This window comes from Canis aureus, chromosome 31 (genome assembly GCF_053574225.1).
Source record: "Canis aureus isolate CA01 chromosome 31, VMU_Caureus_v.1.0, whole genome shotgun sequence".
NCBI classification, from domain to species: Eukaryota; Metazoa; Chordata; class Mammalia; order Carnivora; family Canidae; genus Canis; species Canis aureus.
This window is the reverse complement of record NC_135641.1, coordinates 29,434,196-29,452,038: the sequence shown is the minus strand read 5'-3', so window position 1 is coordinate 29,452,038 and position 17,843 is coordinate 29,434,196. Positions and strand designations below refer to the sequence as shown.

At 40.1% G+C, this 17,843-nt stretch overlaps 1 protein-coding gene across 1 annotated transcript in view; it reads left to right on the top strand.

The window, feature by feature from the left end:
• ATP13A5 (ATPase 13A5) overlaps positions 1-17,843 on the top strand; it is a 106,553-nt gene that overhangs the window by 71,550 nt on the left and 17,160 nt on the right. Inside the window, exons 21-25 of the mRNA XM_077880102.1 lie at positions 927-1,006; positions 3,430-3,472; positions 5,567-5,676; positions 8,937-9,033; positions 11,232-11,304. Coding sequence (XP_077736228.1) covers positions 927-1,006; positions 3,430-3,472; positions 5,567-5,676; positions 8,937-9,033; positions 11,232-11,304 — 403 coding nt within the window. The remainder of the gene's footprint in view (positions 1-926; positions 1,007-3,429; positions 3,473-5,566; positions 5,677-8,936; positions 9,034-11,231; positions 11,305-17,843) is intronic.

Below are 17,843 nucleotides of genomic sequence, written 5' to 3'. Positions count from 1 at the left end.
GGTACTTGACCCCCTCTCCAGAATCTAAGCTCTGGTACAGTTCTTCACCCCCATAGCCAGCCCGATCTCAGTCTCCCTCCATCTCTTCCTCCTCAGCAAGGAGCACCCCAAATCGTTCCAAATGAGCTACCTACTTTGTGGGTCAACGTCTCTCTCTGAAAGCCACCAACTCATGCCAGGTTGAGCTCTATTCCCCGTCCTGTCAGGATTCTTAAGTTACAGCAGCAGGAAACAAAGGCCCCATGGTTTATTTTCAAAACCATTTGTTATCTTGTCCTCTGTGTGTCTATTTAAAAATAGTGCTGTGCAGGGTTGTACTGTCAGTGTGAAGGAGATAAGTGGAGCACAAGCTGAGGGCAGCAACCATCTGTTAGCAGTTTCTTGAAAATTCGCCTTACCAGTCAAGGACCATTGAATCTAGACCCCAGAGGCTCCTAGAAAGTTGTTAGTGCAGTTCCTCCTTGAGGAGATGGGGCAGCTGAGACTCAGAGAGGTTAGGTCCCTTGTTGAAGGTTTGCTCACCTACTTGGACCAGGGCTGAGAATAGAACTTTGTTCTCTACTCCTCATCTATTGCTTTTCCTCTACCTATGCTGCAATTGTAGAGATGGTGTTTAGTAAAAAGAACTTTATTTCCTCAAGCATTTTTGTCCCATATTCTCTACCACTTTCCAGTTATTAACTCAAGGTTATCCCATCTCAGAAAGATGGTCTGGAAGGAGGTCATAATGTTGTGATGGGGGATGAAAGTGAAAGTTGAAGAGTAAAGCGTTGAGTCCCCTTTCTCCTTGTCCTGACATTTGGGCTAATGACACACCGCCCAAGGCTGTATTCAAACGATGGCCAGGAATGATTTTCAGGGCTGTTCTTTTATTTAAGAGGTGTTCTTCATCCTGATATTATTGCAATAGTTGTTGTTCTCTTTAGATTCTGGTGAATGGAACCATTTTTGCAAGAATGTCACCTGCACAGAAATCTAGTCTTGTCGAAGAATTTCAGAAATTAAAGTAGGTATTATTGCATGAAAGGAGAATGTATTCACTGTCTATTGCTGTGTAACCAATTACCTCTGAATTTAGTAGCTTAGAATAACACTATTTATTATTTTTCATTCCTATGGGTCAGAAATCCAGGTGTGCTTAATGGAGTCTTCTGTCTTGGGGCCTCTCACAAGTCTGCAATGGGGTGTCTACAGGACTGCAGCTCCCTCAGCGCTGCAGGAGGAGAGCCTGCCACCAGCCTCCCTCTCATGTTGTTGGCAGGATGTAGTTCCTTGTGGGTGGTTGGGTAAGAGCCCCAGTTTTCCATTGGCTGTTGGACAAAAGCCACCCGCAGTTCCTTGCCACACAGCTCATTTCATAAGGCAGCTCACAGTCTGGTAGCTAGCTTCCACAAGAGTGAGCAAGCAAGAAGAGCAAGTGAGAGAGAGGTATCACCATTTTTTATATTCTCATCTCAGAAGTGATATCCTATCACTTTTGCTGTATTTTCTTTATGAGAAGCAAGTCACTAGTGCAGCCCACAATCAAGGAAGGGCTTTATACAACATTATGAATACTAAGAGGTGGCAGTAACAGAGAGCCATTTTGGAAGCTGCCTACCCCAGACAGAATTTCTTCTGTGGCCTGTACAGCATAACTTAAATGAAAATTCTCAGCTTGAACATGGAGAATAGAAAAATAGGGACTTGTATAGTTCAGAACAGGAAAAATGGAGAAGTGTGTGAGTTGTCCCCTGGAATTATTTGAGATTAGTCCATTAGAAGATATGTGAATGATTTCAGGTCCTCCAGGAAAGAGGTGGAGAGATATTTTCACTGTATCTGGCCCTGGCAGGGGTTTTGGTATAGAAGCCAAAGTTAAAAAAAAAAAAAAAAAAAAAAAAGTCCTTCCTTCCATCCCTTAAAAATATAGATGACCAGGTCACATCAGTATGAAGTAGTTTTTGAGACCAGACCTACCTACAGCTTTCTAGGAACATTACAATGTCTGGGCTATAGATTTCTGGAAAGTGAAAAGGAAAGGGGAATGGTGAAACTTCACTTAACTGATGATAAGCAGTAGGTAAAACCAGGAGACTGCCTTTCACTATTATTTTTTGTTGCCAAAGCATTTTTTAGGGAAGTTTTAAGAAACTGCCTATCAAATCCCATAATGCCTTGAGGCTGGGTTAGTAACTGGTGTCTAAAATGACTATTTCACTTACATGGTCATTATATGATAGTGGCTGAGGAAAGTAATTTTACTCTTCTCAAAAGCCTAAGAAATTTTGCCAATTTATATGCTTACTTTTGAAAAGCTATATTCCCCTAAAGAAAAATCAATTCAGGAAGATAGATGTTGCCTCAGAATGAACTGTCTTCTCAATTTCCCCATCTTACACCTCCTGCCTTTATCCCTGGCAATGCACATAAGGCTATCCGAGTTCTCGCCTGCATTCAGGGAACACTAACACATTTAAGATTCTTCGTGTGATGTAAAGACTAAACATGTGCTTTAAGCTTGAAGAAAGGAAGCCACTTTAGCAAATGTGCATAGTCATGACGTGCACGTGAGCACATGAAACATCCACAGGGGGATCTTCATGTATAATAGCCAAATATTAGGTCGAACCTCTTGAGTTTATTTACATTTGATCATTTTTGACTTATAAAAATGACCATTTCTTATATGCCAACTAGTAATAAGGAAATTGTCTGAGAACTTCGTTTTTTGCCTGTATTGATTTTGTTATTTTGTGTGTTTTTGGCAAATTGTCCTTGAGCCTTTAATAGTATTGCCATTAATCAATACCTATGGTGTATTATTTACCTATAAGAGAAGACAGAGTGTGTCCTGCATCAGAAATTCCTTTTCTTTGTCAATAGCTTTATATTTGCTCTTCTGTTTATGTTGCTGTCTTTGCACATCAAACCAGTATCGATGGGGAGCATATTATCTCCTATTATTCCAGGATGCATCAAGATTATATGTCTCTGTCTCTGGTTCTATCTGTTCAACCATTTCCCAAGTGTTTCTCCTCCTAGTGTATACTAAACTCTAAACTCTCAATGACGTCAGCCCCCAAAACACAGATGGATTAGGTTATATCTGTGTGTTAGGTGTGGGAAGTGCTGTGATTATGGCTGCACGTTCTTAAGCTTAGTCCTAGTCGATACAGTCACCCAGGACTTCTTTTGAAATGTGTGATCATCTTGGTGGATGTCTTTGGCAGAATCACTATCACTTCTGTGTGATTGAAACAATTTAAATAACACAATGGCCTTATTCCTCCGGGAATATTTCTCTCCAAGTCATTTTCCATCAGCCTCATTGCATGTGTGTTCAAGACACACACACATACACACACACATCACATGTGAGTTGGTTATGATGGAAATTATACAAGTGAGGCATTAAGGCATTAACTTCTCTCATGCTTTCTCCTGCAGTTACTATGTGGCCATGTGTGGAGATGGGGCTAATGACTGTGGGGTAAGTAGAAATTACTTCAACCAATGCAGGCAGTTCCCTACTGTCCCTCTTGAGGGCCCCACAGTTCCCCAGGGTGTGTCTCCTCACCCCTGTGCCAGGAATCGCTTCATCAGTTGGCTGTTTATATCCCCCCACACACCTGAGTGTGGGCTGGATGCCAAGAAGAACAAAGTCAGATGAGCCACTTCTGCTGTTTTCTGACAACTCTCAGAATAAAAAAGACAAGGAAAGTTCAGACCCAGAAGGGACTTTACAAGATGAGCTGGTTTAAATCTCTCGTGTTATTGATACAAGAGTGAATCTCAGGGATGTGAATTCTTTTTTTTTTCTTTTCTTCCATTTTATTTTATTTTTATTTATTTATTTTTACTTTTTTATTTTGTCTGAAGTCACAACTGGTGAAGGCTTAGTGAAGAAAACATTTGAAATGGATGATTTAAAGTTTTAATTATATATAAACTACATTTTTTTTTCCTGCCAAACTTCTCTAGGGTTAGTTTCTAAAAGTTGGCTTTAACCACAAATCCTTACCATCAGTGAACTCATAGACCAAACTACTTGGCCATTACAAACTATAGCAAGCCTACATTAATGATTCTCAGCAGATGACTTCCCATTTACAATAGAAGGCAGCACATGTTTTAGATTCTGTTTTTTTTTTTTTTTGAGATTTTATTTATTCATTTGAGACAGAGAGAGAGAGAGAGAAAGAGCAGCGGGGAGAGGCAGAGGGAGAGGGAGAAGCAGACTCCTCGCTGACCAGGGAGCCTGACTTGGGGCTTGATCCCAGGACCTGAGATCATGACCTGAGCCAGAGGCATCTGAGCCACCCAGACATGCCTAGATCTGAGTTTTGAAGATATGTTGAAACAGTAGACTACCTTTAAGATTTTTCTAAATAAGAAAATATTTTCAGTACAAAATTTTTAGTACAAAACTGAAGAGGATTGCTTTGTATTTCCAAAGACTGTTAGATACTTAAGATCTAGGTAGCTGTTTTACTTTCTTTTTTTACATGTTTTCTTCAAAGTATTGTGAAAAACTGTGCTCACATTTAAAGATCTATTATAAATTTTTCTAACTTACACTTCATGAGAAGCCAGTTGTTAATCTGCTCTTCAAAACCTAAAATGAGTACCCATTCCCATAGTTATGTAGAATTTATAACAAAGGAAATAAATATGTTAAAAAGGACATAGTCTCTGCCTCCTTAAAATTCATTATCTGGTTAGGGAAAGAATCACACATCATATTAACCCAAACATAAAGTAGATGGCCCTAAAATATGTAATAGAGAAACAAAATACTAAGAGAGAAAAGAGGAAGAAGGAAATATTCTAATATTTACTGAACAGAAATTTAGTATGTACCAGCCATGGTAACAGATACTTTGCAGTGCTACAGAACTATAGAAATGTGAAATCCCATTTTATGGTCATCCAATTCTTGTAGGATCAAGAAGTCGCTGACCTGCTTATTAGCCACTGTCAGCTCTGTGACTCTCTCGGCTGCTTCTAGTCTTGGTGACAATGAATTCACCTTTATTTAGTGAGGCAACACATGTCCTAGAATGATCTGCAACTCATATGATCTGGTCCCTGTCTGCAGTGAAGATGCTGTACTTCATCCTAGCAGTTAGCCCGTAGTCTAGATCAAGCCACCCAGGAAAAGGTGAGGGTTAGATATCTTCTCCTTTTGTTCATGAAGATGGCCTGCTGAGTGAGAAGAACCGATGGGGAAGGCCCTCACAAATGTCTACTCAAATGCTGTTGTCTTTCTAGTGGATTTCTTGAATAAGTGCTTCCATTTTCTTATCACATCTACATCCCACAACCAATACACACACACATGGATGTGAACACACCCACCACTCTTCTACCTCAGGGTCATTATTTAGCTGGTGCCTCTTTATTGATGACTTTCTGGATCAGGAGAGGGAGGGTACTCCAAGTGAAGGGACAGCATAAACACAGTCTTCGGGCTGGAAGGTTACAGTGTTATAAACTCAACAATGTGAAGAATTGCTTCATGGTGTTTGAAGAGTTACAGCCTGACCCAAGGAGTCCTGAGTATGATGTGGATTTATCATTCTAGGCTTTGAAAATGGCTCATGCAGGCATTTCACTGTCAGAGCAGGAGGCATCGGTGGCTTCCCATTTCACGTCGAAAATGGCAAACATTGAGTGTGTGCCTCAGCTCATCAGGTAAGCCACTACTTCCCCTTCCACCCCCATGACCAAGAGGCTCATTGTCTGACTCGGGACAGAATTCAACCATAATTTAAAGTGATAAATGTCACAACAGAGGTATGGGGTAAAGTGCTATCAGAGCACTAATCAAAGAGCCATTAGTACTGGTTGGAAATGCTAGTAAAAGCCACCAAAAACATGACTTTTGCTGAGGCTTATAGGGTAAAAGCCTATGTCATGGGGATAGTTGAAAGGTAGGGTTGATATTAAAAATCCAGTTGCCATTTCTTACTTCTCCTCTCCCTTATTTTATATGTGAGGTACATACTGGAAACTTCCTCCCTGGGATTGGTGTGGGTGAGGAAGCATGAAGGGAATGTTGCATCAGATAGCTTCCCCAAATACTGTTACATTTCCAAGATACAAATCAGCAAATATCCCAAATGATCCCATGAAAGACTATGATAGAGGGAAGGGGAAGGAATTAAAAACTTGATTATTTTCTCAGTATAGCTCCCTCACTCCACTCTATTCTCATTGCTGATTTTGACTCTACTCATATTTGAAATGTAGTGAAGAATAAAATGTTAGATTTCATCTTCTTTTTCACAAACCTTATTCCCCTGTAGCTTCCTAAAATACCATGGGGAATCTTCCATCTATCTTCATGACCAGTCTGAAAGAGATCACAAAAACTTGAAATTTATTTAAAACGGATGACGGTGAAGTTCTCCAGCATGCCCCTTGGTGTGTCTGTGTAGCTGAATGGGCAACTACTAGTGGGAATCACTCACCCAACAGTGCCACTCTTGACATTCCATGCCTGTGTCTGGTTGTGAAGCAGGGACACCTTGACACATCCCCCTGATCTCAGAGGGTGTGTACCTGTGTTCTTCTGCACCCCGAAACATCAGCACCTCCAGAGAAGCTCTTCCTCCTATTCCTGTGTTCTCTTGTCCTTAAAGCCCTGAGAAGCTCAAAGTGCTTTGAACTCTTTCCCTTCTTCACCTGTAGCCTAGCGGGCATTGTGTTTTACTGGTTTTGTCTTTCAAGACTCCCTCCAAGCCCTCTCCCTACTCTCTCTTCTACAGCTTTAACTCCGGTTCATAGCATGACAACCACAAAATGAGAGTGCCCAGGACCCTCTCTCTAGGTCATGTTTTCCATCATCAACACAACTCATGGAGCTTTTTAAAATATTGTGCTTGGAAATGTGTGCAGTGGAGGAAGGTTGAAACAAATTTTTGCCTTGGTTCCATAAAGGTACAGATATAGCTCAAGCCAGGAAGGAAGGTTTCAGCAGGGGAGCTGGAACTTGAAGGATGGATGGTAAGTGTGTAAACAGGAAGGAGATGGGAGGATACTCCAGGTGGAGGAAGTGGAGAGCCATGTTTAGAAACGGGGTTTTAACTGGAGAGTTAACAAGAGCCCAAGAGCCCAGTTGGGCTAGGAGCCTTCTCAGGTGGAAGTTATGGAAGGTAAGCAGGATTGGCAGGTGTGAAGGGAGTTTAAACTCTTGGACAGTTGCACAAAGTGCCTATTTGACCCATCCAAAAGGCAGTGGCATTTGAATTTCAGATGCTCTGTCTCACACATGTGGCCTAATGCATTTGTGAGTGTGATGCAGTGTTTTAAGATCCAAGTCATGATGTAAAATTTCTCCAGTGGCAGATGGTTTAGTAAGATTTCAGGGTAGAAGCTCTTTGCTTTTATACTTCATAGATTCATAAAAATTAGATATGGTTCAGTTCTGTTAGGCTCATTTTACCCTTGCCATCTTTGATGCATGCTTATTCCTGAGAAAACATCCTCCAGAGGGGCAATGAGGTACATTTTTAGATGCAGAGGCCCACAGGTTTTCATGTGTATCCTTTGAAACATGGTTGACTTGTTGCTCTAGTTGAAGCCCTTTATGACAAGGACTGCACCTTAGTCATTTCTGTATTATTGTGCCCAGTACTAAGCTGGATACATCAGAGCATTCAATGAATATTTGTGGAATGCATCAATAAATGAGTTAGCTTCTTAAAATTCATAATCATTAAGAATAGTGGTAATTTTGGAGGCCAACACAAACCGCCTTTATGTCTTCCTCAGAATAGTTTTTTGTACTTTCCCTTGAATCTGGGTGTTTTCATTTTTCTGGAAAGGTACACAAAAAAGGATAAAGAGGATGAAACCACAAAGTTTGTGTGAGAAAACGGTCCAGACTTCACATGGTTGCCCTTCCTCAGCTTGTCTGCTCCTCCACTCTCTGTGTGGAAAACAAATGGCTGTGTCTCACAGCCTGGTAGAAAACATCTGGCCTGCACATCCTGGCCTGTCTCTCCCAAATCTTCTCATCAGGCCTGAGGCAAAGTGGTTACTAGTTTGGCTTTAAGAGTTTCCTTCTCGGGTACCCCTTCCGTTGACAAAGTCTTTGAGCAGCACAGATGTCCATGCCACCAGGGAGGACGTGGGCTGCCCCCCAAGTGAATTTGCTTCTGCTTTGACAAGAGCAGTCTACAGAAGGGGTTGTTTGTCACATTTCCCACTCCTCCATCGCAAGCTCCTTCCCCACACTATCTTCTTTATCAGTCATCACCCACCATAGAACCAAGCCTCAGTTAAGGGAATAACAAACAGCTCAAACAGAATTTTTTTTCAAAGAGGAGAAAATACTTACTTTTTAACCTGCAGTTTTTACTGTTGTCTTTATGTTTTTTGAACTCCACACCAGCTCAGATTATTACCATAGGTTCTTCCTGGAGTATTGGAACCAACAAATCCCCATTCATCTCATATGTTGGAGTCACATCCACACTGTGCACAAATGCCTGCCCTTTAGTTTGAAGTTCCTGTGGGACTCCAAACATACACAGTTCTGTTCTCAGAAGCAAGTGTTGTTAGGACGAGACGAGTCACAATCGAGTCAATGCTTGACATTTTGCACCTTATCATGATGTGTTATGTTTATAATATCTGTGTTAATCTTTTTAATTCACTGAAAATAAAGACTATGCCTAATTCATTTATATCCTCCATGACTCTAAGCAGAATGCTGGTACCTCATCAGCTCTAAATAAATGTGTGTGTATGACTCAGTGAGTGAGGTCATGATTGAAGCAGAGGATGAATGAGCAAATGAGCACTTCAATAAATAATTGAGAGGATGAATCATTGATTAAGTGAATGTATATCAACAAGCTATTAAACTTGAACTCTGTTTGAAATATAAAAGAGACTGGGAGATGTATATCATGCATAACCAGTTATTTTTATTTTTTCTCAAACAGAGAAGGCCGAGCTGCTCTGGTTTCATCCTTTGGGGTATTTAAATACTTGACCATGTACGGCTTAATCCAGTTTATTGGTACATCACTGCTCTATTGGGTATGAACCTAAATAATTTATTCCCAGTTTTAATTGCATTTACATCCTTGGTTTATTCTTTGGGGCGTGGTTCCTACACAGGATTTAATGTTTTATAAATAAATGACATTTCTCGAATTAGATGTCTGCAAACTTGGGAACTTGGCATAAATGCACATGACACATGGAGCTAGAAATAAGGAGCTAGGGATCAGTTTTCTAGGAGTGTTGTTTTTTTTCTAGATAACCTGAGACACTTGACCTCTTCAAGCATCTATTTCTTTACTTGGAGTATGAAAAGAGCTTCAGAACAGCCTAAATATAAGTGAGCAGGAAATGCATCAGTCTCCAACTATGGAATATTTTTGACAAAAGACTAAGAAGAGATAAAAAAGAAAAAGAAGTATTTGAATTTGACCTTGAAGGACTCAAAAACTAGAAAAGCTCCCATATTAGAACTTTACTCCTGAACCTGCCCAGAACTTACACACTTAGACATGTCATTAGTAAAGGATTTGCATTTAAAAAATTTTTAAAAGGACTTCTGAAATTAAATGATAAAAATAATCATTTAAAAACCAATTAGCTATATGGAAGAAATATGTATAAGTTGAAAGTAATCTTCATTATTTCAGTCATAACTTGCTCAAAAGTGAAAAGATCTAACAGGCTCAGGTAACACTTCAGGGAGGCAAATATTATACTGTTTTTCTAAGACATTTGAGAGATTAAAGAAAGGACCATAGGACTCTAGCATCTGGTAGGCAATTGCATGCAAAAATCACACATGGAGGGCTAAGGAGTAACCAGGTGGATAGAAACAGGAACTGGGTTGAGAATTGGGAAACCTAGATTCAAGTTCTGCTTCTATAACTCAGAACGCATTAGATCTCATCCTTGGCTAAGTCTTTATGTGCCTCTGGGAGGTCAGGATGGTGGATTTCCAAAGTTCTTCATTGTTCTAGGAAAGCTGTTTCTAGAACAAAAACTAAGGCTGCCTTTGAAAATTTATCCCTGTTCCATTTCATCTGTGTATGTATAACTATACCGTTCTGAGAGAAGAAAGAAAGGATATGAGGGGAAAAAAATGTAAAGAAGACAGAAAATTGGAGGATGAGAACCTTGGGGAACCATTTATGGAGGATGAGGAACAATTTTGTCTTCTGAAAAATATGAAAGACTTCACAGGTCCAAAGTCTTCATGAATAGAGTTGTGTCTACGCAGAGATAGGACACTCTGCAGCCATTCATTCTGATGGTCTAGACCTGAATAAGAGTGTCCCCCACAGACCTTTGATCAGAAACTTCAGGGCCTGGGTCCACACTCAAAATCCAGAAATATTTCTCATTTACATAAATGTCTCAAATGGTTCAGACCAGGTCATAATTTAGTGCTTAGTCAACAGCTATGAAGCAGAGAAACAGAGTTGGCTGCAACAGGGATTGCAAAGCAAGTTCCTGGAGGTAACAAGTTGACTTTTACATATGACTCCATAAACATGAACTTCAAACAAGCTCTGTGTCTACACAAACCTTATAAAGTCAAGCATACCAGACTGAAGTCTGAAATGGGCTTACTTGGGGTAGAGGTGTTCAGTTTGTGAAAATGAACGGACCCCAAGAAAACAAAATTGTGTTCTCAATCTATGGTTAAGGATGGAAAGAAATACCTGTTGAATGATTTGAGGCTTGGATTTCAAAATTTTAAACTTGGCGTTCCCCATGGGTATCTTATGTGGAGAATTCAACTGTCCAGGCTGAGACTCCAGCTGCCAGATTACTGTGGCCCAACTGATTAACTCTTGTTGCTAATATAGAATTAAGTTAAACACTGGGAAAATCATGATCTGGGGTTTTTTCTCTCCAATGAGATGCTAAAGATCACAGGTAAGTTATTTCCTTTTTAAAGAGGAAATAAAATAACTGTTGCTTTCTGATTACTTTCAGAAGGAGTTTTGGCAATGATAACAATGGCAGATGCAACACTTGTATTTACTTTTTTTTTCAAGACTTATTTATTTATTTCAAGATAGAGAAAGAAAGAGAGCGTGGAGAGGAGGAGAGAGAGAATCTCAAGCAGACTCTGCTGAGCATGGACTGCAAGGCGGGGCTCAGTCCCAGGACCCTGAGATCATGACCCGAGCCAAAACCAAGAGTTGAACACTCAACCAACTGAGCAACCATGTGCCCCCTTGTAGTTACTTGTATTTCCTTTTCAGCAACTACAGCTCTTTGGGAATTACCAGTATCTTATGCAAGATGTAGCCATTACCTTGATGGTCTGTTTAACAAGTAAGTGTTTTAGTAAACAGAATTATTTGTGTTTATCCATGGCATTCTAGAAATGCTCACACAAATCAAAGCTTCTGAAAAGATGCACCTTTATTACTAAAACCACATTACCTGTGAGTTTTTTGAAAGAGGTGTTTGGAGCAAGTTGAGGCTTGAAGTCCTTAGATTTGGCACTAAAATATCCTGAAAGCAGATAGATCTTAGCCTCATAAAATGGTCAATGTATTCTGAGTTCTTCATAGGTGTCTGTCTTGCACATAGAAAAATGTGCAAGAAATCTAGAAATGGAAATCTTTAAAACTCAAAGGTCACTTTCCATTATTCAGCTATACTTCGCATTGACATGAAACCAGATTTTTACTAGGCCTTTGACATGTGAGAACAAATGCTAGCATTTAATTCTAGGAATTCTCTCAAAAGCAAGGTATGGCTCACAGTAGCTATTGCTCATTTCCTTCCTTTGAGATGACACTGATAAAGAATTTCCCATCAAAGAACTTGGGGCTTTATACTAACTCTTAATAAGTGAGAAAGGTGACTGCCTCAACAGAGGGCAAAGAAAAAGAATGACATAGTCATCTCTTTTCCTTGTTCAACAATAGAAGTGTTATGAAAACACATAAAACATCAGGTAATGCAGGATATTAATAACCTTGAGAATTTCATGTAACATCTTAAAACATGAAACTGATATTGAAGTCATTTATTACATCAACCCCAAGACAGAAGTTACCAGCATCAGAGATGTAAGTAACAACAATTTTGATTCTTCAGGCTGAAATATATATTCGTAGTCCATTAACACATTTTTTTCTGTACGTTCTTAATAGTCAGATGACAGAAACATTTTGAATCAATGATATTGCCTTTGCAGTACTGGATATTTTTAAGCAATCTGTATGATTTACTTGTGAACATGGTCCATGATGCTTTTTTTTAAAGCTTTTATTTATTTATTCATGAGAGACACACACACACACAGAGAGAGAGAGAGAGGCAGAGACACAGGCAGAGGGAGAAGCAGGCTCCATGCAGGAAGCCTGATATGGGATTCGATCCTGGGTCCCCAGGATCAGGCCCTGGGCTGAAGATGGCATTAAACTGCTGAGCCACCCGAGCTGCCCATCAATGATGCTTAAAAAGAGAAAAAAAACACCAGGAAGCTCCAGGAGCTAAGCTATCAGGCAGTGGCATGAAAGTGCAGGCATGGCCATTCTCTACCATTCCTTATCTCTGAAAGCTTTTACAAACTATTTATGAAATAATTTCCTGGTATGAAATGTCCTCATAGGGTTGTGAGGATGAGATAAAACAATACATATGACGTGTACAGCAGTGCATCACACATTGTAAGCACTCATCATAAGATGGATGATATCACCTTACACCTATTCTTTCCCTTCTTTTGAAATGACTGGCTAACTCAATGAACCCTTGAACAGAATAGGACTGCACACAAGTAGGCTGAGTAGAAATCCAAAAACATGGGTAGTAGTGTTTGGTTGGATTTTTAAAAAAGATTTTATTTATTTATTTGAGAGAGAGACAGAGGAGGCAAAGAGGGAGGGAGGGGCATAGGGAGAAGGAGAGGGAGAATCTCAAGCAGACTCTGAGCTGAGTGTGGAGCCGGATGTCAGGCTAGATGGAACTCATGACCCTGAGCTGAAATCAAGAGTTGGACACTTAACTGACTGAGCCACCCAAGTACCCCAGTGTTTGTTTTTTTATCCTCTGCTTTCAAACCCGATTGTTTTTCTATCACTGAAAGAAAGCTCAGTCATCCCACAGGCAGACCATTTCCTGGTCAGTATCAGGTACTAAAATGATTTCATCTTTAGGCATTAATAACCTAGGTATTATAAACTAACATTTCATGTTTTCATCCAATTCAGACTTCTTCTTCCTCTAGATCAAACCTGATCTTTGAGCAAACAATGGGAGAGAAGGCCATGGTCCCTACTTTCCTTGTGTTGCCTACTCTCCACTTTTGCTTCAGGGAATCTGGGAGCAGTAAGAACAAAGGCCTTTTTACTTATATGGGGGTATTGTAGTTCTATCCTGTCAACTTCCCTTTAACATGGCAGGCATCTAAAATGTGTGTTCAGAAGTAAATTATACAAATTGCTTAAAAATATCCAACATTGCAAAAGCAATATCATTGATTCTAATTGACATGGGACCCACTGGTGGTTCTTGGGCTCTTCAGAGATTCCTGTGAATTCCTCTGGACTAGACTACTCCTTGACATGGGTAGTGCTTTCTCCCTCTGATTTTTCAGAATTCCTCTCAGCAACTGCCTTCCCGTGATATGTACTATGAAGCCTTTCTCTACTGATCTAGCCCCAGCTGATTGCCCCACTGGACAGATTCCTTCCAAGACAACTCCAGCCTGTCTAATTTCCATAGCTTCTACTTGATCTACCGGATAATAGATATAGCCTGCTCGCACTGCTGTCACCTGTCTCTTTCCTCTGATATTGCAACTGGAATGAGCAAGCCAATTTCTACCCACCAAAATTCTTCTGGTCTCTCCTGGAGTGGCTAGTTTGTCCTCCTTCATTGGGTTGGAGTGATGCTGGAAAAAAAAAACACAGTTCTTGCTACTCAACAAACTCCCTTTAAGGAATCTTTTAATGATTTCTATGGTTTTATGTATTCCGCACATAGACAATTGCTTGGAGTTAGAGGCATGTTTACAGGTGAAAGACCAGTATGGATCCCTCTGAATGAGTCAATGGAGATATGGCAGTCATCTCTCTTTCCATTCAGTTGCCATTTACCATTTATGGTCTTCAAATATGAGGCTCAGCAAGGAAAGTCCCAGACAAAGGAAAAGCCCCATTTAACATCCTCTTAGATGTGTTCATCTCCTACTGTATGTTAGACACATCGGTGCCTAGGGCATAAAAAGCCTGATCACTGAAATTTACAGTTCAGTGGGAGATTCACATACACGAATGAAGGAAATGCACATCAAAAGTAGTGAGTCCCAGAAAACAACAGGTGCTTTGGGAGTTCAGAGAAAGGAGAGATTATTTCTGAAAATCTGGGGTTAGGGAAGAGATAGCAGTGGAAGAAATAAATAAATACTAAGGATGGTTTCATGGAAGAAGTAATAACATTTGCATCAAAATAGAAAAGATGGGACAGATTTCAAAATTCTTTTCCCAAAAGAAGGGCACTTCAAATAGAATGAAGCAGCATGAGCAAGAGAAGGCTGGGGCATGAGTTTTTCAATTTGACCACAGTGTCGTGTATGTGAAAGGAAACAGCAGGAGATAAAATGTGAAGAGGTGAGTTGGGTCAGATCACAGAGCTTGGCTTTCGGGTTGAGAACTGTTGACATTCATCTGTGAATGTTAGTAAGTCATTGACAATTGGACCATCAGTGTCAAATCACTCTCACCAAGGTACCTGCCTTTCTAGGTTCCCAGATTAGGGCTTTTGACTTCAAGCCTGAATTAGCATGGGACAAAGACAACACCATCATGTATTTAATTTATTTACATACTTGCTTATCTGTATACACCTTGTCTTGTTCCCATAAAATTTTGTGGCAACACAAAGGCAGCTAATAAAACAAGATATAATATATTAAAGGGAAATCAAGGAGGAAAGTAAAATGAAGTCGGGGAAGTCAATTAAGAAAATGTACATCTCAAAGCACAATTTGACCCTAAGAAGTGCAGAAGCCATTCTGAAAAGAATTTGCTCTAGCTGCATCTCTACTCTTTTTAACACAACCTACTCAAATTAGATCAGGAAAATAGAAGTAGGGGGATGTTTAAGAATATAATTCTCAAAAAAAAAATCTAAGAATAGAAACTCAGAAGCACTAGGGGCGAGGACAGGACTAGAACACTAAAGAATAGAAAACAGAGGCCACTTTTTTTTTTTTCCCAAGAGACCATCTTATCACTTTCTTCTTCTTTCTATTCTTACTGTTTTTGTGTGACTTCTACTCATTTGCCTTGCAAATGACCCTAAATGGTGACTCTACTATTGAATATCCATAACCTTTCTGTTTGCCTTTGCACAGCTAATTAGCTCAGCCTTTCAGTGTCTCCTTTGCAAATATTTTGGAGAGAAAATTCATTGACCCAACTTGTGTAAAATGTCCACTTCTAAGCTAGTCATTTCTGTAAATAAAGATGAGGTCATGTAATTTAGCTCTATTTAGGCCAACTACTTCAGCATATGGAAGGAGGCAGTGTCCAGAGAAGAAGACTGTAGGAGGAAACCCATCCATTATATAAATGCCTCTCTTACATAAATTTCATCAGTGCTTCAAAGACTCCCCACCTTTTTTGGGTCTTGGTCCCTTTGGAGACTCTCATGGAAGATATAGATCTTTTCACCTTCAAAATCTCATGAGGCACATTCAACAGTTTGCATGTAGTTTAGGTGAGTTCAAGAGCCTTTGGAAATTTGATGAACATGATTTCAAATGTCCTCAGTATAAAGCAAGCCAACTATTTAGAAGAAGCACATGTACATTATATCCAAATGATGCTGAACAATTAAAAAGTATACTTTGACAATAAAAATTTGCAACTGCTAAGAATTCCTACATAGCAGGCCCTGTACCAGGTTCAGTGAGGGACAGAAAGTGTGATGAGACAGGGTTTCTTCCCTCAGGTTGCTCACGGTCTACTGAGTGCATGTGCAAATGACTGGATTTGATGCAAGACATCCTCACTACATAGCAGTAAAATGAGTAATGGGCTATAGAAACTCAGAGGAGGGAATGATTAATTCTGAATGAAATATAACACTTCACAAGCTTACATTACTCTGCATGCAACATGATAGCATATATCATCACCATTTTAAGGAAACCTGGACAATTCGGAGAAGTTCTGGCTGCTGAAAATAACATACTCAAATTTTAAGGCTCCTCATATCCTTTTTAATTTACAAAATCCACACCACTTCAATGTGCTGTAGAGCAGAGAATGAGGGGCTTTATAATTAGACAGATATATTACCACCCTGTTGCTCACAAACTGTGGGTCTTTAAATAGGGACCCTACTTCTCTGAACCTGTTTCTTCACCTATAAAATAGAGATGAAATATCTATTTTGCATTGCTTTTTTCGGAAAATGGTGTTGTTTTGTTTTGTTTTGTTTTGTTTTAATTTTGAGAGAAAATGAGTGGCTGAGAGGGTCAGAGAGAGCATGGTAAGGTAGGAGTGGGGAGAGAATCCCAAGCAGGTTCCATGCCCAGCGGGGAGCCTGAGGTCACAACCTGAGCCAAAATCAAAAGTCAGATCCTTAACCAACTGAACCATCCAGGTGCCCCTTGCATTGCCTTTTAAAGAAATAATGTTTATAAGACACTTAGCATTGTCTATGGAACATGTCAGGGGCCCTAAAATCCTGGCCATTTTTTTATAATCAGATATGCAGATTCTTGATTAGAAAACATCAGAATTTCTAATATGGAAAAAATTAAAATATTCATTATGTAAGGACTCTCCATCAGTCAGCTGTTGCCACAATAACACTGTATAACAAACCTCTCCCCAAAACTCTGTGATTTATAATACCCACTCTTTGCTCTGTGGATAAACTGTCACTCAGCTGATCTGGGTAGCTGAATCTAATCAGCTTTAGGATGTAGATCAGTTGGTCTTGGTCCAAGCTATGGGTTTTATTCAGGTCTGCTCCACATTTTTCATTCTGGGGCCAGGCTGGAATGACAGACTTGGGCATGCTCTCATTGCGATCACAGAGTGAGCCTGGCCATGCAAACAGGCCTCAAACTTCTGCTAACATCTCTTTGGCCTGAGAAAATCTCACAGTGAAACCAAAATTAAAGAGTAGTAAAGTGCACTCTACCACAATGAGGCCAATAATTCAATCTAATACAATCTCTGGGTAAAAGAAAAGTCAGAAACTCAGTGAGCACCTGAGAAAGAGAGGAGAGGTAGATACAAATGCACAGAGATACAATTATACCTCCCTCCATCACCCACAGCATCTTCATGTTCTCTGTAGCCATCTTCTTCCTTGAGATAGGAAAGTGGAAAGAACTCTAAGTACTGCAACCTCTGCCTTCTGTGGCCCCAAAGCACAGTCTGTCTTGACAACAGGCCACATTGTGTGCCCCTTCCTTGCATGCCATGCAATGATTTCTCAGACCAACTACCCAGAACAAGGCCAAACGTCACAAGTTATGGGCACAGCCTCCTTAAGACTGCCCTTTCTTCAGACCTCAGCCATAAGTTCGGGCATCCCACTTGCACTTCTGACCAGCTGGCTGCAAATTTGGGGGTTCTCATTCTCCCTTCAATTTTAGTAATTCGTATCAATGATTATAGTTTTATTGTAGCACAAGGATATAAATCAGAGCCAGACAAAGGGAAAGACACACAGGGTGAAAACTGGTGGAAGGATCCCATGGTGGGAAGATCCTAATACTTTCATTGTCCTCTTCCTGGGGAGTCAGTTTCCCTTATCTTCCTGGCACATCCACGTGTGGCACAAAGCAGAGTATTGCCAAACAGGGAAGTTTACCTGAACTTTGGTATCTTGTC